We start from the raw sequence: 27,008 nt of genomic DNA, 5'->3' as shown, positions 1-27,008 counted from the left end.
CCTACACCGCTGGTACTCACGTTAAACCCCTAGGACCTTCATGTGCGGACTTCTAAGATCTCAAACGAAGGCGCCTCGATAATGTTCCCTTCAAGAAAGAATCTGCGCATTCTTTGACTTTGAAAGATGTCCCCAGATTCACAACGAAACGCCGCAGACGGAAGACCATCGGTTAGTTGATTTTAGAGATTAGTACAATCGACCTAACAAAAGCCTTGCTAAACTAGAATTACTGCTAGTTTCCTGCCTGTAGGAGCTACCTGGTAACCCGTGGTACCCTCTTTTTACTCCTGTATGGTTTAGTCAGGACTTTCCACAACACACTTTGTTTAACAGTAAACGGTTAGCCAGTAAACTGAAACTAAAAGAAGAGACTCGACCGCCTTATATACTAGACGTCAAAAGTTTGGTTCCTCCTCATATGCAGGGCTTCAGATAACCAAGGATTGTACAGCGATTACTTCACCATTAGCCAAGTTCCAGTGAATCAGGAAACACCTTGGTTCCTATTATTGAGAACAACTTTACCTCAAAACCCATATGTATATTTCTCGCTGAGAATCCCAAAATCCCAGAGACAACATTAGTTAACCAATTAGCCAATAAAAACTGAAGGCTAACATCTTGCTCCAACATTTCTCCTAGCGTATAACTTCTGGAGTTCCAAAGCAATCGTATACACCAGAACAGGATGCAATTACGTTGTTTAACGTACCAAGGACTTTCCAGGAAGAATTTTAACCAAAAAGTACATCCTGAAAAATTTCGTGAAAGTTCGAGGAAAGCAAATGCTCTACAAATGATCTAGAAATAATTTAAAATTTTACTAGTACGGAGCACCCTATTCAAAAACGGACGGTGTGAAGATGTCTCTTTAGTCAATCTGTATCTCCTGTTCATTCCTTCGTACAGTACAGAATATCCTTATAGCCCTGTTTCGCATTTTGTTCTTATTTGATTTTCAATGAGGCGGTTTTGCTTTCTTCAAACTTAATGCTGTCGAACGGATAAACCTACAGCAGCGGTGCAGCACAAAGACGAATATAAACATCCATGACGAACTGCAATTCGCATCCGGGGCGACGAAATTTCAAATAAGGAACTGCTCCATTGTAGCAGATATTAATAAACAATTTATTTGATAGTTAAAGTTCGACCACCTGGGAATCGAAGAAAAAACACAGCATACTTACCGAGAATCACATGGAAAACCTGGTGAAACTGAAATCTGTCCCTAAAAAGAAACGCAGTATCTTTGAGAAGCTTTCAATTTATTTCCGATCTGTATCCTCTAAGCGAAATGAAGTCACACAAGACATAATATGTAGTATCGATAGCAACAGAATAGTATTGATAGCACAGTGAAAAGACTGAATCAATTCCTCTCCTCCTCCGTTTCCACCTCGTTAAAATGCCTCAAATTTGGCGCTCCCGGACATGTCCGACAATTGCTTTGATGCAAACGTAACAACTATTGTGAAGTTGCCAGGTTTCTGTTCAATAACAAGACGAAAGAACATTTAATAGATCAATGGACAACTAGTTCTCCTGGCTTGTTACTTACACGAATCTGCAGATCAAAGTGACCAACAACTGAACCTCTTGGCGCAATGTTTCCAACATAAATCGGTATCGTCCTGGCTAAAACTCGTGGTACCGACAGATTAAAATGGCCCCCGGTAAGCATTTGTTGGAGTGGATTCTTGAAGCTCAATGTTATTTTCTGGACATCACCGACAGCCACTTCGGCTTCAATCTGAAATTGGAATGGGATTGAATGGATATATAAAGGATTCTATCTGTTTGATTCAAAACTGTATCTTCCAACGATACACACAACTAGCAACTTGGGGCCGCATATCATTTATTAGTAATTTATAGCTAATTACAAGAAAGGAAATTTGGACCCCTTTTCTACTTTTGCTTCAAACGTCTGTTGTCATAAAATACTTCATGGACTAGATTTGCCGCTTCTACCCTCATTATCCTGCAATTTGCGCAAAGAAAACACATCTAGTGTCCTTCTAAACTCAATGTAAATAATAGAAACAACTCATCAATGTCACCGCAGTTCGTCTTCGGAATGTCCCTGTCTACCTATTTTTGCCATCAATTTTCAATTCCGTACTCATACCTGTTAGGTTCTTGTTTCCGGCCTAGAGCCTATGTGCTCTCTAGCAATTCGGAATCTTGACTGCCTCACAGAAAAGGTCGCAGTGGAGGAGGTGATAAAGCGTGAATGTCCAGAGGTAACCAATGCCCGGATATGTATCACCTCTGTAAAGGCCAAAAACTCGCCGTGGTGGAAGTCTCGAGAGAATCAAAATTGGATGGGAAGTATGCAGGGTACGAATGAGGATAATCCTTACCAAGTGTTAAAGGTGTCTGGACTATGGACACATGCCAGCAGCTTGCAAGGGACCGGACATGAGGACAGCATGCCGGAGATGCGACCAAGTAGGTCAACAAGCGAAGACCTGCAATGAAAACCAGAGTTGCGTTCTGTGCAGGGATCCGCAATTTGCAAATTAACATGCTCAGGAGTGCAACCGCTCACCAGTTGCTAACACACTTCGCTGTGGAAGTAAATGCTGATCTAGTGCTGAATAGCGAGCAATACCGAAACAAGGACCCGGCCTCATGGCATCTCGACTTATCGAGCACCGCTGCCATCTGGGTGCGAGCCGACATTCGATTTCGTGTTCTTGCCGAAGGCCGAGGGAACGGGTTTAGGGATAACTTTTTTAGCATTTACCTGACACCGAACGAGACGATGCTGGACTTTCGGCGCCGGCTTCATGCTCTGGAGAACGCTGTTTCGAGCACGGAGGAGCGAAATCTGCTAAGAGATGATTTTAATGCCAGGGCCCTTGAATGCGGCTGCCTCAGTCAGACTCCAGAGGGAAATGGATTCTAGAAATGGGGGCTCGTAGTTTTAAACACCGGATCCACGCCAACGTTTCGGTGCCCAGGCTGTGAAGAAAGCATTCCAGAAATCACTTTGGCGTCGCAATCTCTCGCATAATTGGTGGACGGGTGGCGAATCCTAGAAGACTTCTCGGCAAGTGATTACCAGTACATCGCGTTCGAAGTGGTTGAATCTACTTGCCGGCGAGCACCTACGCAATGCTTCCCCTGCCTATGGAACGTCGCGAGGGTGAACATCGGGAAGTTTGTCGAAGCTCTTTGGAGCAGGCTGAGCCACGCTGGAGGGCGTTCCGGGGGGTGGTAGTCTCGCAGCTGGCACCATCGGAAATTAAGTTATGAACCTGGTAACAACGGCGTGTGAGGCTTCCATGCCCCGGAGGGATCCCAGGCGCGACAAGTCTTCTATGTACTGGTGGACGCCAGAAATTACCGACCTACTGAGGAAGTGTCATAAGCTCCGCCGTTTGGCACAACGTTTGCACACCAACGAGGAGGCATCCGCCATGAAGGCACAGTATACTAAGTATTGTACGGGCATTGTTCCCCAGATATCCCATACGGGTTGATGTCAACAGCGCAAAAACCGTCGAGGATTGCCCCCTTTTCACAATGGGAGAAACTCGAAAAAGCGGTTTTCACTATGAAAACCAAGAAGGCGCCAGGCCCTGATGGCATCCTGGGAAAAGTTTACAAACTGGTATTCCACTAACGCTCAGAATTGCTGCTTGAGGCGTTCAACGCTTGCTTGAGGGAGGACATTTTTCCTTGTCGCTGGAGAGTGGCCAGAGTCGCGCTGATCAACAAGGGTAAAGAAGAGCCAGAGCTGCCGTCAGATATGCTAGGCACATTAGATAACTCATTCCACGTGCCAAGTTATCTCTTGCGGATATTGAGGGATTATCTGAAAGACCACTCCCTGCTATAAAAGAGAAGGATGGAAATCACGTCGGGAGTAGCACAGGGATGTATCCTAGGGCCAGAGCTCTGGAACGCTTCCTACGATAGTCTACTGAAACTCAATATGCCCGAAGAGTCGCGCCTGATCAGTTACGGAGACGACGTTGCGGCACTTGTTGCCGGACACACTGTTGAACAGACATATTGATGCGACGGGTAAGCGGATGGATGGCTGCTCACGGTTTCAGCCTTGCGCTGGAAAAAACCGAAGTAGTCATCTTGACTGAAAGGAGAATCCCGACCCTGCGTCCCATATCGATCGGCGAGTTGACTATAGAGTCCAAACCAGCGGTTAAATACCTTGGTTTAATGCTCGACTCGAAGATGAGCCTTGAGTCGGCTAATACCAAATGTTGGGGGCCCTATATCTACTAGAAGAGGTATGAGCTGGTACCCTTGACAAGGAGTTGCATCGTAAGCACCTTGCTCAAGTGCAGCTTTGCGAGTAGCGTCTGCTTATCACACCGTCTCCGAACCGACCGTGATGGTGATCGCGAGAGTGATCGCCGTTGCCCACCTTGTTAAGGAGCGTAAAGCTATCTACCGCCGCAAGGGCGAGAACTTAAAAGGAGTGGTTGCCCGTGAAGAACGTCAACGCACCCTTACCGAGTGGCAACTTTCTTGGTAGTAAGAGCCAAGGGGCAGATGGACTGCGCGGCTCATCGACAATTTAGACCCGTGGTTGAACCGAACGCACGATGAGATTGATTACTCCCTTACCCAACTTCTAAACGAGCATGGAAGTTTTCACTCTTGCCTGCACAGGATTGGGAAGTCGCGATCTCCTGATTGTGTGTTCTGCAGTAGAATGGCGGACGACGCTGAACATACATTTTCGCTTGCGTGGAACGGCTTTCGTCAGCAGCTTTATGCAGACACAGGGGAGCTCTATCCAGACAACATTGTCAGAGAATTGCTGAAGAGCGCTGGCAGCTGGAATCGTGTTGCGCATTATGTTGTGAAGAAAATTGAACTCGACTGCCGAAGGCATCAGATGGTAAGGGGTTCGCTGAACTAACAACTCCCTTCCTCCCGTCCCCTCCCGTTCGTGTAAAGGATTCCCTAATTTGAAGGCTCCCAAAGCCGAGAGAGCGGGAGGGTTAGCCCGAAGTAATGTGTCAAACGGTTCCAGGCTAGTTCTCTGATAACACAGAGGTGTTTAGTTGGTAGTTCGACAGCGTGCTGTTGCGGGAGTCCAACACTCTATGCGTAAACGTATTCACCTACCCTACTCCCAAAAAAAAATTACTTCTTATGCTGCTCCCCAGCCTCCTCAGACCTCAAACGAAGATACGTTGGTAGCCTGCGAATGCCTTGGGCGAGAAGCCGTTGAATGGACAATCTCTTGGGATAGTACAATGGGTATATGGATTTTATTGAGCCTCGAGACTCAAATATCAACTAAAACCACAATAGAAATTCTAATGACTGGGCCACAAAACCAACCCGCTTAAACCGAGATCGAAATGATGGTAACCACAAGAAATTACATCCTCGCTAATGAGATTCCCACCCTAACTTGACATTTCACTAGCTACAACATTTGAAATATTCCTTTTGTGGATCCCTGATGAAAGTTAGGAGGGGAGTTGAAAACTTAGGAAAAAGGCCTCGAAACTCTTTGGTCATTTTGGCTTTCGTTGATAACTTCTTAGTCGTTTTCGTTGTTTATAACGATAGCAGACCCTTTCAACTCTCAGGGCTACTTACCTTTGACAGATTACATTATTTTGTAAAAGCCGTGCCTACAGTTCACTGAACTGGTATCGCAAGCCTTAATACTCGATGAAGCAACTCAGATTTAATAAGCATTTTATGTGAGGTTGCAGGATCGACTCCATATTTTCTCTTTGTATATCTAAGTTCAACTAGGTTGAATGCCTATTTTTTTTAATTTTGCCTCTTGCTCGTCTCCGTTTGTCATCCAGAGGCTTCGTTGATCTTCAATCTCATTTTTTTGTGATAGCAGACGCCCATTGCTTTACTAATTATAGACAGACAGAAATGTGTTAGCTCTTGAAAGGAAAAGAAAAGTCAACCGGAAAAAAACTCAAAGAGAAGTCTAGAACCGTCTTCATGCCAACAAACCGTTCCGAACCTCGGCCACAGACACGACAGATTTATGGAAGTTTGCCTTACCCGGGTATCGAATTTACTTTACCTCAATTCCGACGCACTATCAATTGGGATATTGCACAAAGGATTTCACTCCTAGGACTCAAGCAGTATTACTTTAGAAGCGCTCTCTGAAAATGAACAGTTGTCTTCTACTTTCAAGAAAGTTCCCCTATCGTACACCAACGGTGGAACAACTTCCTACTTCGAATGCTAGTCTACACCCATCCCTTCATCCCGTGGTTCGTGGAATGTGGTGTAATTATTTCGAACTGTGGGAAGCTCTTAAAAACCAGTTCCATGATTGTTTATCATATCTTGATCTATAAGAACCTATCCGGGTACGACGCCACAGGTATTGGAGCCGATAGAAACCCTACGGAAAAGGCTAAGACCCAACCTCATGCGGTTCCTCTACATAATTCAACCGCACGAGGCCTATCGAGTTGAATTTACAAATATGAGCGTCAACACGACCCTGTGATTGGATTTCGACCCTCATCTCTTGTTCTTGGAACGTCGCTTTTCAGAACTAGAAACGAAAGCAACTGCTGATCCCCAAGAAGTAACAATCCCGAAACTCTCGAAGCCCTCGGCAGGGTTCAGAGTTGGAGTTATCCACAACGCAGACATTTTTGCCAGGATTTTTTTTGCGAAGCACGGCATATTCTACTCTGGACCAAATAGTACAATTCAATAAAGTGGAATCCATTCAAAGAACCCTCCTGGCCAACTTCCACCGTTTACCAGGCCGTCTCCTAACCTCATCTGTTTGGCTGTCGAAATGACCCAATTCTACTGGCTCGAACAACTCAACTTTCTTGTACTTTTTTTCTCTTCTTTTATGCTAGTCTTCGGCGTTATAACTTTGGTCCTGGCTTCTGATCATGATAGTCAGATGTCAGAAATAAAATTATGACTAATTTTAATTCGTAAGCAAAAATAAAAGTATTACCTGGACATTGATAGGTGGCTTAATAATCTGGAAATCATCTTCACCAGCCCAAGTCTGCATAGTTTCGATGACACTGCATATTGCGTAGATTTTCATGTTGTTGTACCTATAGAAGATTGAATTCAATTTAACATTACTCTGGTCTACTGAAAGTACTCCTATTAACTTTGAATGAATCTACTTACTCCACCAATCCTGGTAGATACTCATCAGGTTTCACTGTCATCTGAACATCCTGACGTGCACCCGGCATCAATTTAATCTCACCCGAGATCCTCTTCACTACCTTTGCTTTGTTCCCAGTATAGTAAACACTTCCGGCTGATAAGACGATTTCAATGTTCCGTATCTGAAATGGAGGTAAATAAATTAGAATGTGGGAGATGGAACAATTAAGATTGCTATCATTTTAGATCGTATTGTAATTGCTTTTGATTTAAAGCCCTTATTCAATACCCTTATGAGGGATCTTATAAAATAGGAAGGAATAATACCAAAGTTGACATGTTCTTGGTTGCATTTCTTCGCAAGCTTCCTTCTCTGTCATTCTCAGCATCTAAGAGATATTAATTTTCACTTTGCTTCAAATAAAAGGTGTCCTTGAAAAGGAACTAGTCCAGAAAATTATATGTAGGCATCGGCATATACCACCAAGAATAAGGGCAAAAATTGCCGACAATAAGCACAGAATTAAAACTCGGCAGTGCGATGGTTGAGATGATTGAGGGTCAGCCTTTCAGCCTCATTGCTTCTGGTTCGAATCCCGGTCGTCATTGATGTTTGTGTTCGTATTGTGACGGCTTGAGGGTTGTTAACCGCTTTTTCCAAAATCCCTCACGTCACAATGAGTTCTAGGTGGTAGGACTACCACTACTATCATTTTTACTTCAATGTACATAAATTAGACTTGCTAAAGAGGCTCTTGGTACCTCACATTAAAATGTTCAACCCATATTGAAGTAAATGGAGCGCAACCCACAGGATGATTTTTCGAAAATCTTGAAGCACTAATCTCCCTTTCCAGAGACATCCTTGTGTACGTCTGTTGATCAAGCTCTGGCCTAAATGCTGGTCAGCATGCAAGGAGAGACAGCAGCAAATAGCAAAGTAAGGATCTACCTTTTCCTTATCGAGAAACTGACGGCACACTGGCGATGTATGCTACTGTCACACCCGTTATGGGGCGGCCACCAAAGGCTGCAACATATCTTTCAATGCACGAGGCCCACAGTAGCAAAATAATTTCAACGTCTTCTGAAAATGCAACAGACAGCGGTCCAACCATTGCGGAAATATCGTACAATATCAGCTCAACCATATTAAACACAACATGGACTGCAACTCAGAATTTTACTTCTTCATAGACAATGGCTCAATCGTCCCAATTCTACCCCTCTTCTGCATACCCAAAAACCGGGAATACGAAGAAAACTACCTATCAACAGCGAACAGGTCGCAAGTCCGCACCTATTAGCGACGAGTAGGACACATCATCTTGAACCTGCGTCGCGAATCTATACGGTCATCTGCTCTGGCAAACGTTGAGACATCCATCATTTTACCACACTTTGATTCACTTCTAGGTTTGCCACGCACGCAGATGATTGACAAGAACACTGCCTGTCCGGAATGTAGATAACCCAAAAATGCACCAACATACGATCAAATAAATAGGGCAACCATGATAACAGGCAAGCGTAGGTGCTCGTTGAAAAGTACATCCATCTACTCATAAAGGCTGAGAGCCAAAAAAAGCCCTGAAGCCAACATCAAGCATCATATTGCCAGCTCAGGGTCACCAGTTTTCTCAAAGCCACGCCAACTAGTCGAGCAAAAACTGAAAGCAACCAAAACCGATTTTTACTGGATGTTAAATGAAAGTTACATCAGTCCATTCAGCAGCAAGCTCATATGGCTAAAGCAAGTTCGGGAAAGTTGTACTCTTTAAGTGACTTTCGAGGCCTCAATGCCAAGACCGTGCCAGACTTTTTTAGTTTCTTGACATGCCACTGGCACTTCGCAATGCAAGCTAAACCATTGAAAAATTCCTGTTCGAAAACGAACTAAGCCCCAACTCGGATAAATGTAGGTTCGCCGTGAAAGAAGACCAGATACCCCATAGCAGCCACAGTCTAGGAACTCAAGTAATTTTTGGGAGCTTTCATGTATTACTCCCATCTCATTCCCCAAGCAGCAGAAGCACAAACCCTACTCAACAACTTCGTCTAAGGGTCCAAAGGGTAAGACGAAACTCAAGTCATGTGGGACTCCTAACTCACCAAAAACTTTTGAGACGCCGAAGGAAGCTCTAATTAATGCTACATCAACGAGCCTTTTCTACTCAGACACTCAGCACTCAGAGGTTCACTCGGACAGATTTTTGGAGGCAAAAGAATACCACAGTAAATACAACCGAAAATTGCTCACCAACATCACATGTCTTAGAAGGAAAATTAGTCTGGCCAGGGAAGAATGATGACGGAGTTCGCGGCTTTCGCATGCTAGAATGTGGAACTGGTTGCAAGTGAAACCATTCATGCCACCAAAGGATGGCTCTAAATGGTGAAACTGAACCTGGCGCAAGATAAGACGGAGGCGGCCCTTATTCCCAATCGCAGTAAAAACAATACTGTCAAAATCCGAATCGGTAATCAGGAGGTCGTTTCAAAACCAATCATGAGGTAATGATCGATACCAAGTTAAGCTTCAAGGGACACCTGGACGACGCACGCGAAAGAGCAGCGAAGGCTAGCTCTTCTCTAGCAAGGATGATGTCTAATATTGGGGGGCCAAAAACTAGTCGCGCAGCTGTCAGAGCATGCGCACTGGATACACAATGAACCAGGGAGGAGTAAGTTCGCCATACTGGCCAATCGTGCTGAGGGTGTGCAGTGCATATAGGACGCTATCTGATGAGGCAGTATGTGTCATCGCAGGGATGATTCCCTTGGATCTTCTAGCGAATGAGGCACACGGTCTCTTCCGGAGAAGGAGGGTGAATCCGGCCGGATAATTCCGAAAAAACCGCTGGACTTATACACTAATCCCGTGTATTAGAAAATGGGTCGAGCGAAAACACGAAGAATTAAATTACCACCTACATAGTTACTTACCGGACACGGTGGATACATTAAGCACTTGCATCGCTTCGGTTTAGATGGATCCCTGGACTGTCCCGAATGCTCCGCTGCACCCAAGGACCCGGAGCTGTTATGTTACACTGTCCGAGATTCACGAATGAAAGAGAGGGGTTAAACAATGCCCTCAACGCAGTTATCGGACCCTATAATTTCGTGGAGGAGATGTTGAGGTTCGATGCAAACTGAAGGGCGATAAACGCAACAGTAACTGTGATTACAAAAAAGGTGCAGGAACTGGAACGAGGCCAAGAAGCGCCATGGACATATGACTTAGTTGTGCGGAGATATAGGCGGAGAAGAGGAGGTAAGGTGGTATTGAGTAAGAATCCCACACACTGATGCACCCTGGCGTAGCAGTTTCTTTTTAAGATTTCCAAGTCCACCCATAAAAAAAGAGTAACGCCAATGCTTATCTTTTCAGCTTGCCAAGTTCTATCGCCACTAAGAGCCGAATCCAACCATATTCAAGTGCCAGAAAGTAGGTTTAATGATGTACATTTTAACTTCGTCACCATGCTTCTAGTTCAAGAATACAGATATTGCCTCAACGTTATTGATAGGTTTTCCAAATAATCTCAAGTGGTTCCGCACAAGAACCAGGCAGATGAGACAGTAGTTTCAGTTTTCCATTCTGGGAGGATCTCGATCTTCGTCCCAACTTTGACAATCACCACGGACCAAGACACGCAATTTGTGACTGTACTCTTCTCTCGAATCTCAAGCAGTTAAAAGGAGGGTCGAAAATACATACGGGACCATACCATACCATCATCGCCCTACTTGGCCTCAGCGTCATGTACAAGGAAGATCTGAAGGCATCACCGTCAGAATTTCTTCTTGCCACATACATCAAAGTGCGGGGAGAGTTTTCTTTCAGGCAGAAGCTACAAAAATAGCGAGACTTATACACACTTCTTCAAAGCATCGTCCTCGATCAAATCCCTGGTAACTGTGCCACATAAAGGTCTGCATTAAATTGCCGTACGCATTGATTCCAGGCACTATGTCATCGAAGTGAGAAGTACCAAAAACTATCACTATTGACCAACTTCAGCCAAACTTCCTGCTCAGCGATGGAATGGTGTATACACAAATAGCCGACCCAAAGATAGCCCCAGAAGTCAGATATCTTCAACCTCCAGAGGATAAATAGTTGTGACGCCACCGTCCAGGGCTCCCGCAGCAACGCCATATAAAATGAACTTCACTGTATCGAAGAAGAACAAGACAACCTTCCATCAAGCACTCTGGGCGAAGAGCAGCCATTAATGATTAACTTTGATTTCTGTTTATTTGTGTTGTAGTTACTGTTTTCAATAAATACTTGTGGAATTTTATACCATAAATATACCTAAACCATAACACATGAAGCCTAACAATTGGCATATTGTTCTCCCGGGTGCGGCTTAGCCTTTTCTTATGCTATACTTCTAACGCGGCTTGGTCTCAAAACAGAAGCAGAAAGCATGAAAAATATCGTATATCTTACCTCAGAAGAAGTATTATGCACATGAATTGACGCAGTGAATGGATCGCCAACGTTGACCTTTTCCAAGTCAGTAAGTTGGAATTTCACATCCTCCTTAATCTCTTCAGGCATTTCAAAGAACCTAAAAGAAATCGTAATACGAATGTGCCTTTTCAATTTCATTTTTTCGGTCATCTCACTTCTTAGCACTTCTAGTATTTCGAACAGCATTATAGACAGACAAACGTTCCTCCTTAGTACCTTCCTTGTACTTGTAAATGCTAGTGATATCTTCACGATCCTTGTCGCCGTTGGGATCAAAGATCCAGGGTCGCTTAGTCAAAATCATTTTTCCGATACTGAATAGAAAGCAATCATCCATTAATAATATATATTTCCAAAGTGCAGGAATGCTTACTGGTATGTATTACAAAGAATTCTTTTATATCCCATTGGGCAGCGAGCATCTTCCTTCCATTTCACGAAGTCCGCATTTACTGAGGACAGCATGAATCCAACGTCGTAGTTAAAACCAACTTCACCTGTTCATTTTATACAAAAAAAATATGGGTAGCATAAGAAAAAATTTCTAAGGGGAAGTAATGATTACCTCTCCGAATAGCTTCAAGTGAAGCGGGTCCACACTGATAAAATCCATCAGAAGTTTCCTGGGGTGTTGCATCAACAGCTTGCCAGCCGCCATATCCTAGAATTTCAATCATAATAGTTTAAACTCATTTCAGTCTTATGTCAAACGTTAGGTTCTATGCAGAGGAAAACTGAGGCCCGGGATGAAAATTACACGGGTCTTAGATGGAAATTATGAGGGCCTCCTATTATTCCTTTTTTACATAGAAGTGTCCCCCTCCCACTCGAGGAATTCCGAGCTCAAAGAGGATCAGCCCTTCCCACCCACCCCCTCCCTCTCGTCAGGCCTGGTTCCATAACCAAAAACAGAGCCAACTTCAGGAGCGTACAAGCAAAGCAGGCTCCCCGACAATGCTCCAGTTCCAATGAAATGTATCCTTTCTCGGCCCGGTCGCAGTCCTTGAACAGAGGTAGGTATTATTTATCACAGATATTACTGAAATCAGGCAGATAGAGGAAATCGTTAACAAAACTTTTCCAACATCTATCAGTCCAAAATAAAATCATGTTTGCTTCAACCAATTCAAGTGCCATACTGCTTAAATGAATTGGGTTTCTACAACTAGCGTTCATTGCGGTCGTCGCATCAACGATCGTCTCAGTTCCGACAATTGCCGCAATGGCGTCCACCCTGTCACATCTAAGGTTCTGAGAGCTGACCGACTGTAAAAAACAATGAACTGCACCTCGCTGTAATGGAAACGAAGATGTTACTTTGAACCAGCAGCGTAACACGTTATGACCACATCCGACATAAGAATATCCGTGATCGATATGGGATTGCACCAATCATCGAAAAATTTCGAGAGAGGCATCTTCGATGGTATGGACATGTAATTCGAGCCAGTGAGACCTCACTGGCCAAAATTGGTCAGAACATCAAAATGCGAAACGACCGAAAAACGGGCTAAAACAATGGTGGCTTGATACGCTGGATGGAATGGTTGGAAAGCCTCGCGACTGCATGCAAATCAGGTCTTTGACAGAGCAAAGTGGCGCAACTGATCAAAACGACCTGATCCAACTTCTGAAAGGAAGAAAGGCTGAAGAAGAAGAATAACTTCCTTCTAGACCGCTTTGCATTACTTACATACGGCAATCCTTAATCCTTTCTTGGAAGCCGGCAGCAACGCATTGAGGATCTCTCACAATGGTCTGATTAACTTGTGGAAGTTGTGCACTATCTATTCAAATTTGATCATCACCTCGTTCGCTCCATACTATTCGTAGCGAAGGAGTTTCTTAATTTATTCCACTCCCACACAAATCACCGTCCAACGTAGCAATCCACCGTCGTTATTGCCATGACCTACCTAGTCCTAGTGAGGAAGTAAGAAAGATCCTCTGGGGAGCCCGGGGTGACCCCTGAAGCTAAGCAGTAATCAAAACCTCAAGGTATGGCTACCTTACCGAGGGCTAAATGGTCGTAGGAGTTAAGATACATGAGCGACGAACTCTGGATATACGGTGTAGCCCAGTTTCAAACAGCCTTATTTCGGCAAAAAGGGGCTCTGCAGAAATCAACTTACTTTCCCTAGTATTTACTTTTAAAACACAAAACCTAAACCGAAATTAAATTTCGATCGTGATCATCCAACCCAGAGAGAAGCAGCAACCCTGAGTTCATCGATGGAGATTCCGAAACCACTTCTATCAGCACTCCTGACCACGGGCTCCAGTCGGCGCCACCTGCTGAGGCCAAAGTCTAACGCCAGGATAAGCGTTTGTCTTCGGGCAAAAAACAGTATCCAGGCCAGGCTAGTATCTGGCGCAACAATGCCTTCGGGGAAACCGCCTCTGTCCAAACCACGACCCCGGATTGTGCCAAGATTGGTGGAAGAATAGCGTCGAAACCATATGCAGCTAAGGAGAACTAAGCTAACCGAAAGGGCAACGGTCTTCTAACGATCCCTACTCCTCAGCCCGAAGAGCAACAAAGGGAATTCGCCAACAACGACTAAGTCTTCATTCGCAACCAAGGCTACCAAAGTTGATGGATGGGTCTTGCATAATAACATCAATCTATCCGATTACGATACCGAGCAGTGCATCCTTGCAAGGTATTAAATTTCACTTTGAATCGGCAGGTGTATACTAAAAAAATTACGGCTAAACGAGTGGCTCAGTCAGTACTGCTCCTCCCTGAAAGATGTGTGAAAAGCAACGCGAAGAAGAGGGCCATTGAACTGCCATCGTTCGAAAAGTTGCCAGAAAAAGTCTGGCTTCCAGAAGAGGAACGTAATAGTGCTGAGGTTCTGGAACAACTTGCTGTCCGGAATAACCTCAGACACTCCACCTGGATGCTGCTAAGCCGCAGAGCAGGAGGGAGCCGATAGCCGGGGATTTTCCATACTATCGGCTTTCCTGAATCGGATACTAAGAAAGTTCGGGAATAAACAGGTTGCCGGTTCTACTCTGCTTGGGACCATCACGTTTCAAGTGTCGACTCGTAAAACCATTGAAAACAAAATGCAGCCCACGGAATCTTTATCTGAAGGGTAGATGAGGCGCCATATTCCTCAGCATTGTAAGGCGCCTATTGCACTTATCAGTCGTATCAACAGCCGCAAGACATCTATATACCCCATACAAAAACTAGGGGTCAGAAGCCAGAGGTTTAAACTTCCGACATACTGACCAGGTGTATTCCAATGGAAGTGGTAATCTCGCTTCTCCATGGTGGTTTCAAAAGGTCTCCAAGTTATCCTGGCTTATATGATGGCAGCACCACAACGCAGCCAAAGCGACAATAAGAAGTCAACCGCGAGTTACGAAGAGAACTTATTTCCCCTATGCTGGAGTTCCCAGTGGAAAATTCATCAGAGCTATCCAATATCCCATAAGTAAAGGTTTAGTCGTAATAGTACAATAGGATTTTAATGTCCACCATACATCTTGGCGAAGCTCCAACATCGACGTAAGAGGATCGAAACTATTAGAGTAACTGGTAGGAACCGATCTGCAGACCCTCAATTTGGGTAATTAACCCACTTTCCCACTTCGCGATATCAACTTCTCGGATCACAGGCTGAGCGTCCAAGCTACGATCCCTAGGAGGCACATCAAATCCATTGCTGGTATTGAAAAAACAACCCAGATGGTCACAAATAGCATTAGAGAAGCTTTTGAAAAGAACAGTCTACTCAAGACCCCAAAAAAGAGTGAAACTCGGATTGGGCAAAACAAAGGAGAACAAGGATGCTCCTCAACCAAACTGTATAACCTGAATCGGGCACAGGCTGGAATCGGTACAAAGAGTTTCTGGAAGCTGTAAAAAAAGCATAAGGTCAGCTAACCGATCATCATGGAGGCGCTTTTACAAAAAGACTAACTCTCTTCTCAAAGAACGTAGCCAGTAACCGGGTTATCTACATTTTCAAAGCGGGAGGTACACAGAGAGCGATGAAGAACCCGCAAACCATTTGCTTCCAGTGCACTTCCTAGACAACATGCAAAATTTCATCTCAGGCCCGAAATGTGCATACGGACCTCGACCGAAAGGCTGGACTCTGCATGGTAAGTAGTATCACTGGAATGAGTATAATGGACATTTAACTCGTTCTATAGATATAAGTCTGCGGGTCTGGATGGCATTATTACAGCTCCAGTAATAGATGGAATAAACGCTCTGGATCTACAAATCTGGAATATAAATCGTGCATGCCTAGCATACGCTTATATTTCAATCAGATGGCGCGACGTGAAGAAGATATTTATTCCCAAACCGAGGGGACACACCTACACAAGCGCAAAAAGGTTCCGGCTTCCTTTCTACTGAAAGGAGATTTGAACCGCGAAGTTCTGCCTTGTGCTCTAACCGGCTCATAAAGGACACATAAAGGCAAATCCACGGAGACAGCATCCCACGGTAAAAATTGAGAAGACAACGTCCGAAAAAGAATACGAGGATCGTTCGAGAGTGCCTTCAATTAATCAATCAATCCTCTATTAATCAGTTGGATCGTTCACATGCTGGCGAGCTCTCTGCATTGATGCCTCCGTAATGGACTCACGATGATCTCTAGGAAGACTGGACGAGCTATGTTCACTAGGAACGTTAGATGGGGAAGCTCCACGCTACTCACCTTATCAGCTGGTACAAACAGTCAAGAGCGTACATTCGACTCCAAACTAACGCCCAAATCTGCAGACTAATCTGGTGCTGTAGGACTGTGATGGGTAAAGTCTGGAGGATTTCATCAAAATGGGTTCATTGGCAAAAAGGAAATCTTTGTGAAAGAGCCCGGAACCCCAAGGGCGGCATTTTCGGAGTCTCTTAGGGAGTGGAACATGAAAACCCTATTAAGGCTTCCAACGGGACACTGCTCTTTAAACTACCACATGGAAAAATTGGTGTGGTAGTCTCGGCTATAGGCAACCAATGTGAGAAGGAAAAGGAGAGGATTCTGCTCTCCTTATGGAGCTACCCGGACTCCTCAGATTTCAGACGAAGATACTTCAGGAAGGTTTTTTCAGCGAAGAATCTGCTCACTCTCTGCCTCTGGAGAACGCAGGCATCCTCATTTCGAATGTAATCATAACGTTTCATACCATCACCGCAACATTACATTTTTATATCCATTACCACGAAGCAGCGTTCAGTGTCTTTCGTAGTCGACCAGCACACAAAACCGTAGAGGGCGACAGAGCGCCATTGATCTAAGATACTTAAATCGACCAGTTGTGGGCAACTAGTTGGTTATGAGAGTGATAGTGACTTGGTCTTTTAGAGTCAAATTCATGTGAGAACGTGCTGCATGCGACGATCATTCTTCTTGTGGACAAGTTGCGCAAGATTAATTTTGTTCTGATCCACTAAGCAAACATCATCTGCATAGAATAATGTATCTAGCACTGTACGTTGGATGCATCGTATGACCGCCTTTATGGCAAAACTAAAGAGAAGTGGCGAGAATGCGCTTCCTTAATGAAGGACGACAGAGGCATGATTCGGTTTTGATTTACCTACAACATGTATAAGGATATAATCGATTTTTTTTGGATTCTGTACTTGTTCTCTTGTTTGCTTCCTCCAGATGGAACGATTCCCTAATTGGACTGACACACCAAGTATCCGCAAAGCACGCTACTCAAAATTGGATGTTTTCTGGCGAATCTGAGGAGTTCCACCAAAGAAGACTACGGTACGCAATGAAAGCTTTCTATAAGCAACTTCATGCAGTTAAGGAGGAACGTCCTTAAAAGAAATTATGATCTCACTACAAGATGGGCTCAAATAGGTAGCAAAAAACCATCACCTTGGTAACCGCAATAATAACACTGGAAGATTAGTAGACATCGACAACTTTTACCACTTCGCACATTATTCGAGAGCAAAGTCATAAAATGATCATCATCACAGAACAGTGGATAAACAGTAGAAGCTTCTCGGGAAGTCCTGAAGAAAATTGAACCCATTTCAGCAAACCTGACAGTTAAAACCCATTTCAGCGATGGCACATAGGTATGATTAATGCGCTGACCCACATTTAGAACTACATAGGGCTCACAAATGGGTGTGAAAGTAACGCTACCAAACAAAACGTCATTATTTTCACTGGATGAAAAGGTGCCCTCCCCTCAACAAAGCGCAAATTAATGCAACCGTAAACCGATGAGAAAGCATTAAAAAGAAGTGTATTAGGTTTAGGATGCAGGGAATCCTGAGTCCGCATCCACTTGAAGGCGGACTGGACCACTTGGGAGCCACCTGCCGTGGACCACAAGAGACGAAGTAAGTTGCTTCCCAAGTGGTCAGGTCGGTGATCAAGTGGATGCGGACTCAGGACTTCCTGCATTCTCAACAAAAAATGCTTAGGTCCGAGCATACGACAGGGCGACGGCAGAGGTGAGGCAGCGTCTGATGAGTTGCCTCTGCTCTGGACGACCATCAGTCAACTTTGTGTATTGGAAAAAACCGCAGTTTTTCAATTGAATAAAGCAAATGAAACTAATGATAATTTGTGCAGCTTCCTACCTTTCGGCAAATCAGGCCGGGCCATATAAACATCATTCCAAACATGATAGTTCCAGATCGAATCCTCCCCCATTTCGTTGTTAGGATCATATTCAATCTCATTATTGTCTTTATCAAAGTACTTATCGACGGTTAAAGATGCATTGCTGTCATGAGCTGAAACCAAATTGGAGACAGGACGGCAAGGAATTCCAATCGCCCGGCAAACTGAAAATAAAGGAAATTCCAGATAAATCATATGACATTTCTAAATCTAATTATCAACTCAAACCTGTTGCAACGACTCCTGAAAAGACCCAACACTGTCCATACTTTACACTTTCACCCTTTGTTAAATATTCTTCCAAGATCTCAGCCTGTAAAAGTGAAATTATATGAAGAAATAGAGGTAGGTACAAATTCCCGCAAAGCAAACTTACAGATCCTGTCCAAGTCGACGGAGCGGTACCATCTTCATATTCCCCATCCCAACGGCCAACAAGAACTCCATTGTCATCGTTTGAATTAACAATTCTCGAAATAGCTCGAACCATTTTGATAGGATCACCACGACTGTTAATTGATTGGAATTTAATTGATATATTTATAATCCACCTAAGATTCAACCTGTTAGATAGCCACCAAACGCTAATACTTACCTTGAATTAGCTAGCTTTGACCTATCCAAAATAAAGGAGGATCCTGGCAATACGTGACTAGCGAACTGCCCGTAAACCCATTCTCTCCCGCGGGTAGTTGTATGCGGTCCTAACCAAATCTTCCCAACATCAGCCAAAATATATTCATCGAGTAGAGCGGTATCAGCCATGTAGACCAGATCCTCTGGAAAGTTAAAAAGGCTTAAGAGCGTCACAAAATAAAACAACCGTGAGCACTCACCTTTAACCCAGGGGTTAAACAAAATCCAAGTATCAATGTCATGGTCGTAAGTATTTTTGGAACCCCCATTAGTACACTCAATTTTTAAAGAATACGACCCAAATGGTGCGTCAGCTGGTGCAATAGCCTATTTGAAAAAGATCAAGGTTACGTCTCAAACGATGGTTAACAAAGTCCAAGGCTTACCTCAACGTTGAGAGTCTTCTGCCCAGTTTGTCCATAAGACATAATTCTTCCATCCCATTCTTTATTTGTAAGGATTTTCGGTCTCGAATTTTTGTCGAACACGAAGGCACCAAGGGTGTTCTTCGTTGCCAATGGTTTAATTCCTAAAAAAGAAAAAGATTTAATATGTTGGTGAATTGCCTTATCTATTTATCTGTTTCAAGGTTTTTAAGCATTTGACGTCCTGTTTAGTTCGCCTAAAAGGCCGGAAATTATATACATATATATATACACCACAATCACCCCCAATGTAATACTAAACATAAATATGGTACCAGGTGCGACTAAATCTACATTCGTTTTCTTATTCACTACCAATCTTTCTCACCTACCAACATTTTGACAGAGGAAAGATTGAAGATTGATTGAGAGAAAGAAATGTATATACTATGCCAGATTTGGAAAACCCAGTACCCGTCGTACGTTGTGCTCGACGACAAGTAGCAGCAACCATTCCGAACGCGATGTACTAGTGATCACTTGCCGAGAAGTCTTCTAGAACTCACAACCCGTCCACCGATGATGCCAGAGGTTCCGACGCAAAAGTGATGTCAGGAATACTTCCTTCATTAGCACTAGATCAGCATTTACTTCCATAGCAAACTGTGCTAGTAACTGGTGAGCGGTTGCACTCCGGTGCATGTTAATTTGTAAAATGCGGTTTCCTCGCATATTGCTCGGGGATTTCCACCATGGGGAGCTTTTAGCCTCGAGCATTTACAGAGGTGATACCTATCCGGATATTGGTTACCTCTGGACATTCACGTTCTATCGCCTCCTCAACTTCGACCTTTTCTGTGAGGCAGTCAAGATCACGGATTTCTAGAAAGCACATGGACTCGAGGCTGGAAACAAGAGCCTTCTCCCCCAATAACCTCTCGACCGCTTCGCAGAACGTACTCTTTCTAGTCGTCTTTGGGCCCAGTTCGACGGGAACTCCGCCACTCCTCGTTTTCGTATGGAAGACACCTCTGCTCCGTTGTCTTTAGGTTTCATCCTGTAGCAGATTTCCCTATGGACTTCCGCAAATGTCTTGCCTTCCGTCAGGTAAATGAGCAGAGCCGACGGTCTAGTCGTTCTTCGTTTCCTTGTCTTTTTTGCTCCTGGCTTTTGATTGGCGAATCCCTCGTCTTTGGACAGTAGTGTCTCTAGCGGCGTAACCAGTTGATTCCTTTTTTCCTTCTTCGCCTTCTTTTGGGCTTTAGAATTTATCGAAGTTGTTTCCAGAACTTCGATAAAGTCTCCTTCAGGCACGCCGTCCTCTTTCCGCCTTCTTGCCCAGTTCACTATGCAGTGGGCTATCTATGGTCCGTTTGACGCAAGCAGCGTTCTCAGCGACGAGTGCGCCTGTTTCTGCTCTCCAATCGTCTTCCGCTGCTTTTCACGTTCGCCTATGCGAGCAGATGCGGTCCAACAGTTCCTCCAGTTCCATCAGCCCGTTTTTGACACCTTTGCTGATGTTCCTCTGGAGGAACGTTGCCAACCACATACGAGGTCTAGCGATTCTGACTGAGCTTTCTTTCGGAACAAGGGCACCACAAAGCATTGGAGTTGCCATCTCTGCACGGTGAGTCACGCCACTTGATAAGACTTCCTCTTTATTTGGGCGCCCCGATGTCACATCGGGTATGTCAGCCTCGCTGCCTCTTTCTCTGATTGCTGCGATGAACGACGCATTTTTGTGCTGCGCCCAAACGCACTCAGCTCTTCCTCGTTCCCTGTTGTTTCGTCGATTTTTTTTATTAATTTATGTGTATTCTCCATGGAGAACTAACCAGAGCATCGTGTGCAAAGGACCGGGCCGCAACAGTCAGGAACGGGCGTACCCTCGGGACACAGACCCTACCCCAGTTCCCTGAGCCGTGACCTACGTTTAGCTGATCCCGAAATTCACGGACGAATCAACGCTCGCTCGGGGCAACGCGGTCTACTAACACCGGTTCAATGCACACTGCCCGAGCAGGGTCCCGAAGGAGCTGGCGCCTGATACACGTCACAACTACCACCTTGGTAGAGCTACGCTCACATCACCCCATCGACGTGGACAGAGAGCTGTCGAGAGCTCCGCAGACTCCCAGTGTGTCCCGACGTGTACCGGTCATTCACGGTTCGCTCTTCACCGAGAAGCTTCCTCGAGGCTACTACCTAGGACGCAGGTACGCTGCCAGCTAGGGGATCGGAGCTACTTACTCGGGCACCTCGGGGACGTCACACCCCTTCTCATAAGTGACCAGATAAAGCTCGCTGGCGACCCCCATATTTAAATGTTGGTTCTATGACGGCAGTATCAGAAAAATTATGTTTTTTAATGGACGAAACTTCCACACATCCCTGCTCTAGTCTTGGCGCCTTCCTAGGATTCTGGTACACAAAAAAAAGAGATAAGAGGTAGTAATTTTCTCCGGGCCTAGAATAGAATCTAATAAAATGAGAAGTTAGTTTAATTGTGCAATTTTGGGCGACTAAGTTTTATATCCACTTAGAAACCACCCACTTATGACCACCCAAGCTTAGTTTATCTTAAAACCTTCCGCAACTCTAAATGCCACGCTTTTTTACATTTTATCATTGAAATGCTTGTTGTATTACTAGTAGGCCATCCTTACTGTACTGGAGAAGATGCCGATAGGATCATAAGCAAAAGTGGAGCTGTATGCGCAAAGAATTGCGTAGCAATAGGGACCCTCGGTTCCAGTATGCCAATTCTGAATACCCTGGGCATCTCCAATTTCAGGTAAACTCCTTACCTCTGTGGCCAAGCTAGCCCGAATGGAAATTTTTCCCAAAAACAGGACGATGATAGAGTAAGCGCAGTAGGGCAGCGCCTGCCATAGCACCACTGTGCTAGAACCAACAGTATGGACATTCGAGAGCGAGGCGGCAGACGGACTATCGGTTTCCATTGTCGTCGAACTGGATGTAGCCGGAGTACACCTACTCCAAGGCCATCGACGTCCGAATATCGGCTGCACAGATTGCGAAGAATAAGACGGCCAGTACTCTCGACATTTGGGATGAAAAGAACCTCAACAAATCCCATGCAATTGAGGAATACAACATTTAACGCCTGGGGATTCAGCATGGAAACCCTACCGCATTCAAGTGCTATCGATCTCAGGATGATGTTCATCAACAAAACAAGCAGAGCGGTCAAGGGGTCGTACGTCAAGCTACCTCTTCGAATAATGAAACGACAACGGCCGGCCGATAAGGCACGCACTGCGAAACCCTTTAGCTACGTGCCCTGGGGTGACATACAGACACCGCTAGCGAATAATTATTTAGTCAGCGAAAAACTGACATCGCATGTGTAGAAAAGTGGTGAGGCCAGGCTATCGGAGATATCCATCAAGCATCTGCTGACCGGCAAAGGGAATATAGGGGATGTACTCTCTGCTTTAGTTCCTCCCGGAAGGTTCGTAGTTTTACGTAATAGTGTAATATGTTCCGCACGTCGTTGCAGTTAGATTCCGATCTATCACAGTGAACCTCATAATCCAGGAGTAGAAAATTCTGACCCGTGCTAGCAGAAGAAAGCAGCTTAACATCTTTTAGTGGCTCGAAACCCATAGCAGCGAAGAGTGATATAGGCGAAGAGGAATGGAACAGGGCGAGTAACTAAAAAGCTATACCTCGCTTCCCTGTTCCTCAAATAGCGCTATTGCACTGCCCTACCCAAATCCTCTTGGATATTACTTTACAGGGAGAAGCTAAAAAGCTATCCTCCAATTTTGAGCAGAATAAAATACATTGGCTCGAAATGCATTTCTATTTTGTACTTTATGTTGTGTTTTTAATATAATTTTGTTTTGTTCACAACAGTATGCGAGGACCAATTCTTCAGGGATTTTCTCGATTGGTGCGTCACTAAAATCAGCATCGCCAGGGAGGGCATAAAGCCCAAGGTCATCCCATACGACAAGATTCTCAAGAAACTGGTGGCTGGCTAGTAGATGGTTACCGGAGAATCCCATGTATGAGGACAAGTTTGTTCAATCCTTATATCTTTAAACCCTCAGTATTAGGTGGTCAAAGGGGAGAACCCCGGGTGCAGACGAAGAACCAATCTTCAAGCCATAAACGTCGCACTAATACAGGTGTGAGCCATGAAAGGGCCCCAAAGGAGATATTACAATTTATTTCACAGCAAAAGGGACATTGACCGGGAGATCTAAAGCATATATTCACGCCAGAAAGAACCTGTACGTTTTTCTACATTCGGACTTGCTTTTCAGCGACCTAATCATGATTAAACTGGACGGCGGGAGCAAAAAACGCGTAAATCTTTTCGGCTTGCATGGCTCACGACCGTTCAGCTCCACCAGGCCAACTGCAACATCTGACGTTCACCACAGAAAAGAAGTCCAACCTGATGATAGGGTGGAGCGCCAACGCTTTGGGCAACTCGAAAACCAAGGAAAGAATTTACTATTAACACAAACCTATCCGTATGTAACAAAAGCAGTAGAATAGCCTTCGATTGCCCCAGCCCAGACGCCTGTGACGGTTTATAGGAAGCCCTTAATATATGAAAAACTGGAAGTGTCTGACCAGAGATCCTTCTTAGATCACAACTAGGTTCCTTTCAGATTGAGTCTTGCTATGGATGTTTTCATCCCTTTGGAGACCCAGGAGGATCGACAGGAGGAACTTCAGTTGTTGTCAAGAACAAACCGCATGGCTCGTGAATTAGTAACTGGAGTCAAAAGTCGAGGCTTTAGAAAAGACATTTGAAATCTTAACCTCCAAAGTCATACCCAGCAAAACATAACAAGACGGTATTGCCCTTGTGGTGGGTATATCTAAACTCATAAAGCTGACCAGAGAAGTCTTAAACATTTGCTACAAGTACAAAGGCTGCCTGAACAGGTGCCACTCAGCAAAAAAAAACTGCCAGGAAGCGGTCTTTACTGGACTATTTTCAGAACATTGAAAGCAAAAGATTCGCTCCGAGTCTCTGTTACATTCTGGAAGGAACATAGAAGTCATCCTGTCTTAAAAATTTGGAAGACTCCTGGACGAAATTTTCTATTAATGAAATTCTACCGATATTCGGCAGAAACGGGATGATGGTGGTGGCGTATGCCGACTTGGTGTTATTGGTGTTAGCAATGTCCTCTTTTATTATGAGTGGAATCAAGGAAGGCGCGTTGGCAAAGGTGTGGACTGCAAGATGCGGACTCGGCATAAATGCAACCAAAACGGAGTTGATGCTTTTTATCGCCAACACAAGGGTACCTGAATGCCACCTCCTATGCCTAAATAAACAAATATCACCTCTTTCCTACAATGTAAGATATACCTGTGTGACTCTGGACCCTAACGAAAATTGAAAACTGAACATAGAACAGAGCAGAACAGAGCCTGCAAGAGGACGTTTGTAAGGAAATGAGGCCTTCGGCCGAGGATCGTTATCTGGGTGTACGCAGCCGCGGTTCTTACGGTAAACAGGAAGTATAATATAACGATGCTAAAGAGGATTCAAAGAACTGCGTGTGCAAGTACTACTAAGACGTTGCAGTCTTACTCGGTAGATATCGCCATTATACTAGGCCACTTCCTGCCTTGAACCTTCACATTCAATACGATGTAGCGTGTAGTACTGTCAGACTACGTTAAACCGTATACTGGACAACCAAACACAACAGTCATAATAACATCCTAAACGTAGCGCCTCGGGAACTCCAGGCATTCTCAACGGACTATGTCACACGCAAGCTGAGCTTCACAAGAAATTTTGCAGGGGGCTTTCAAACCAAGACAGAGGTTATGACATCATATTCTTCACCGACGTATCAAAAATGGTCAGTGGAATTGATTCGGAGATTTACTCAGGTACTCACAATGTTGCTAAATCTTCCTCAGTGTATTCCAGGCGAAAGTGCTGATGATACTGGAAGCCTGTCGATGGTCGGGGCATGATCCAAACCCTAAGCATGAAATAGCCGTTCGGACCGACAGCCAGGTGGCCATTAGCACTTTGTACTCAGTGGTGACATCCTCCTGGCAGATATGACAGTACAGGGACGCGCTGAGTACTCTGGACGGAACGCTCAAGGTCATAGGAACGTAGAGGGAAGCGTGCCGGCCAGGCCGAGCTCTGCTTTTCGCAGTTCCTCGGGGCGCACAGTTGGGGTACCGCTGGCGGCCATCAGGAGCGGAATCTACTCTCTGGCGAAGGTTCACCTCCTACGTCTAGGACCGTAAAGAGAAAATACAGGCCCGGAGTGAAAATTATGCGAAAAAATCTGGCCCGGGATGAAAATTGAGTCTGAGGTAAAAATTATACCGAACCCCATATTATCCATTTTTTCATAGAAATGTGTGTAGCGGGCCCCCGTTAAAAGTCCCGGCCCGGGTGGAATTCCCCCTTTCCACCCTCGTCTCGTCAAGCCTGACTGCGCCAATTCAAGAAGCAGCCCGTCTAAAACAAGACCCGATCGCAGGAACGTGAAAATGCTTAGAGGATTACGACGGTCTGCACGAGACACCGATCTATAGGGAACTATGATCCCAAGCTCAGCATACCCTACAATCCACATTGCCTAATCTGCAGGGAAATCCTCAGGCACTTCCTTGGCGATTGTTCAACTCGAGCCAGGCTGCGGATACTAGATAAATAATTCTTTGAGCACCACGCTAATTGGGCTGCTCGAAACGACCATTGATACCTATCTGCAGCCAACCCCAGCTGCTATGTTATGGGAAGTTAGAAAATGAATAAAGACTTCATGCCGGAATCATTTTAAGGGAAGAAATAGCAAACATGAAATTCAGAGCCCCGGCTACAGTTTAGCTTATCAAGGATAAAGGAATAAGAGCAATTGAAGTTTCCCGTGATTAAGTTGACGGACAGAGCACACGTCCAAACTTATTTTTTTAATTTAATCGAACGCTTATATTCTGTTATATTTCGTAAGTTTCTCCTGGTACACCAGGATGGTTTGAAGAACAAGAACTCTTTCTACCTTTTGAAATGACTATGCAAACGACACATAAACGCATTTAGTCCATAACTGGTTTCGAGCTACAGCTCGTTCATCTATCCAAATGTCCTTGCTTCCATTTTAATAGCTCAGGAACTTCATCAATCCTTTTTGGGAGGTTCTATAATCCAAGATTCAATAGTCACACCAAGAAACCGATATGATTGAGAAAGATAATTCGCCCTATCTATAAATTCGCATCAACGCGTTTACTCCATTTTTCTCATCAATATTCTGATTGTTTAGCTATCACTCAACGCTCAACGATTCATAAAATATATATCGAACATGCACTGCAAAGTAATTTGAGAAAAAGTCCAGAAAAAGGATACATTCTGATGACCCACCTGTGCTAAATATAAACTTAATCTCATCCACATCTTTATTGTAATCACGATCCTCAAATGCAATTGTAAACGAAAACTTCTGACCACGACGTATAACTGGAATTGCCGGTTCCATATGAACCATTTCAAAACGATCGGTAAAATGGTTCCGAGCATTCTCCGTAACATGGAAATCGACCGATTTAATCTTCAACGCCATCGTGTTCACTTTTAACTTGGCCCGTGCCGATTGAAACCAGCGAGAAAAATCCAGATTGAAAACTGAAGTTGGGCCGATTGCTCCCCCGCTTTTATATAAATCCTAATTAAGCGGAAATGTAACCGCCAATTTCTTATCGAACACTTTGGGCGAATTTCAGCTCAGGAAAGTTGACATACTTTGC

The 27,008-nt window shown here is 44.5% G+C and overlaps 1 protein-coding gene across 1 annotated transcript; it reads right to left on the bottom strand.

The window, feature by feature from the left end:
- Positions 1–1,252: 1,252 nt before the first annotated feature.
- LOC119656886 (hemocyte protein-glutamine gamma-glutamyltransferase-like) lies at positions 1,253–26,873 on the bottom strand. Its single transcript, XM_038063559.1, has 15 exons — positions 26,626–26,873; positions 19,254–19,396; positions 19,068–19,194; positions 18,827–19,010; positions 18,608–18,740; positions 18,460–18,544; positions 18,189–18,395; positions 12,174–12,269; positions 11,982–12,105; positions 11,764–11,922; positions 11,585–11,705; positions 7,141–7,304; positions 6,956–7,061; positions 1,565–1,756; positions 1,253–1,493 (listed from the first exon to the last, which is right to left on the bottom strand). Exons 1-15 carry the CDS (start codon positions 26,822–26,824, stop codon positions 1,407–1,409), a joined length of 2,127 nt encoding a protein of 708 aa, XP_037919487.1. The 5' UTR covers positions 26,825–26,873; the 3' UTR covers positions 1,253–1,406.
- Between the last annotated feature and the right edge of the window lie 135 nt (positions 26,874–27,008).

Source organism: Hermetia illucens, chromosome 1 (assembly GCF_905115235.1).
Source record: "Hermetia illucens chromosome 1, iHerIll2.2.curated.20191125, whole genome shotgun sequence".
Classification (NCBI taxonomy): domain Eukaryota; kingdom Metazoa; phylum Arthropoda; class Insecta; order Diptera; family Stratiomyidae; genus Hermetia; species Hermetia illucens.
The sequence above is the reverse complement of the archived record's forward strand: the minus strand, read 5'-3'. Positions and strand labels throughout refer to the sequence as shown.

Coding starts and splice junctions, on each gene's coding strand:
- LOC119656886 (XM_038063559.1), bottom strand. CDS start 26,824: ATGGCGTTGAAGATTAAATCGGTCGATTTCCATGTTACGGAGAATGCT. Junction 19,011..19,067: donor GTTTAACCCCTGGGTTAAAG/GTGAGTGCTCAC, acceptor TTAACTTTCCAG/AGGATCTGGTCTACATGGCT. Junction 1,757..6,955: donor AGCCACCTATCAATGTCCAG/GTAATACTTTTA, acceptor TTCCAATTTCAG/ATTGAAGCCGAAGTGGCTGT.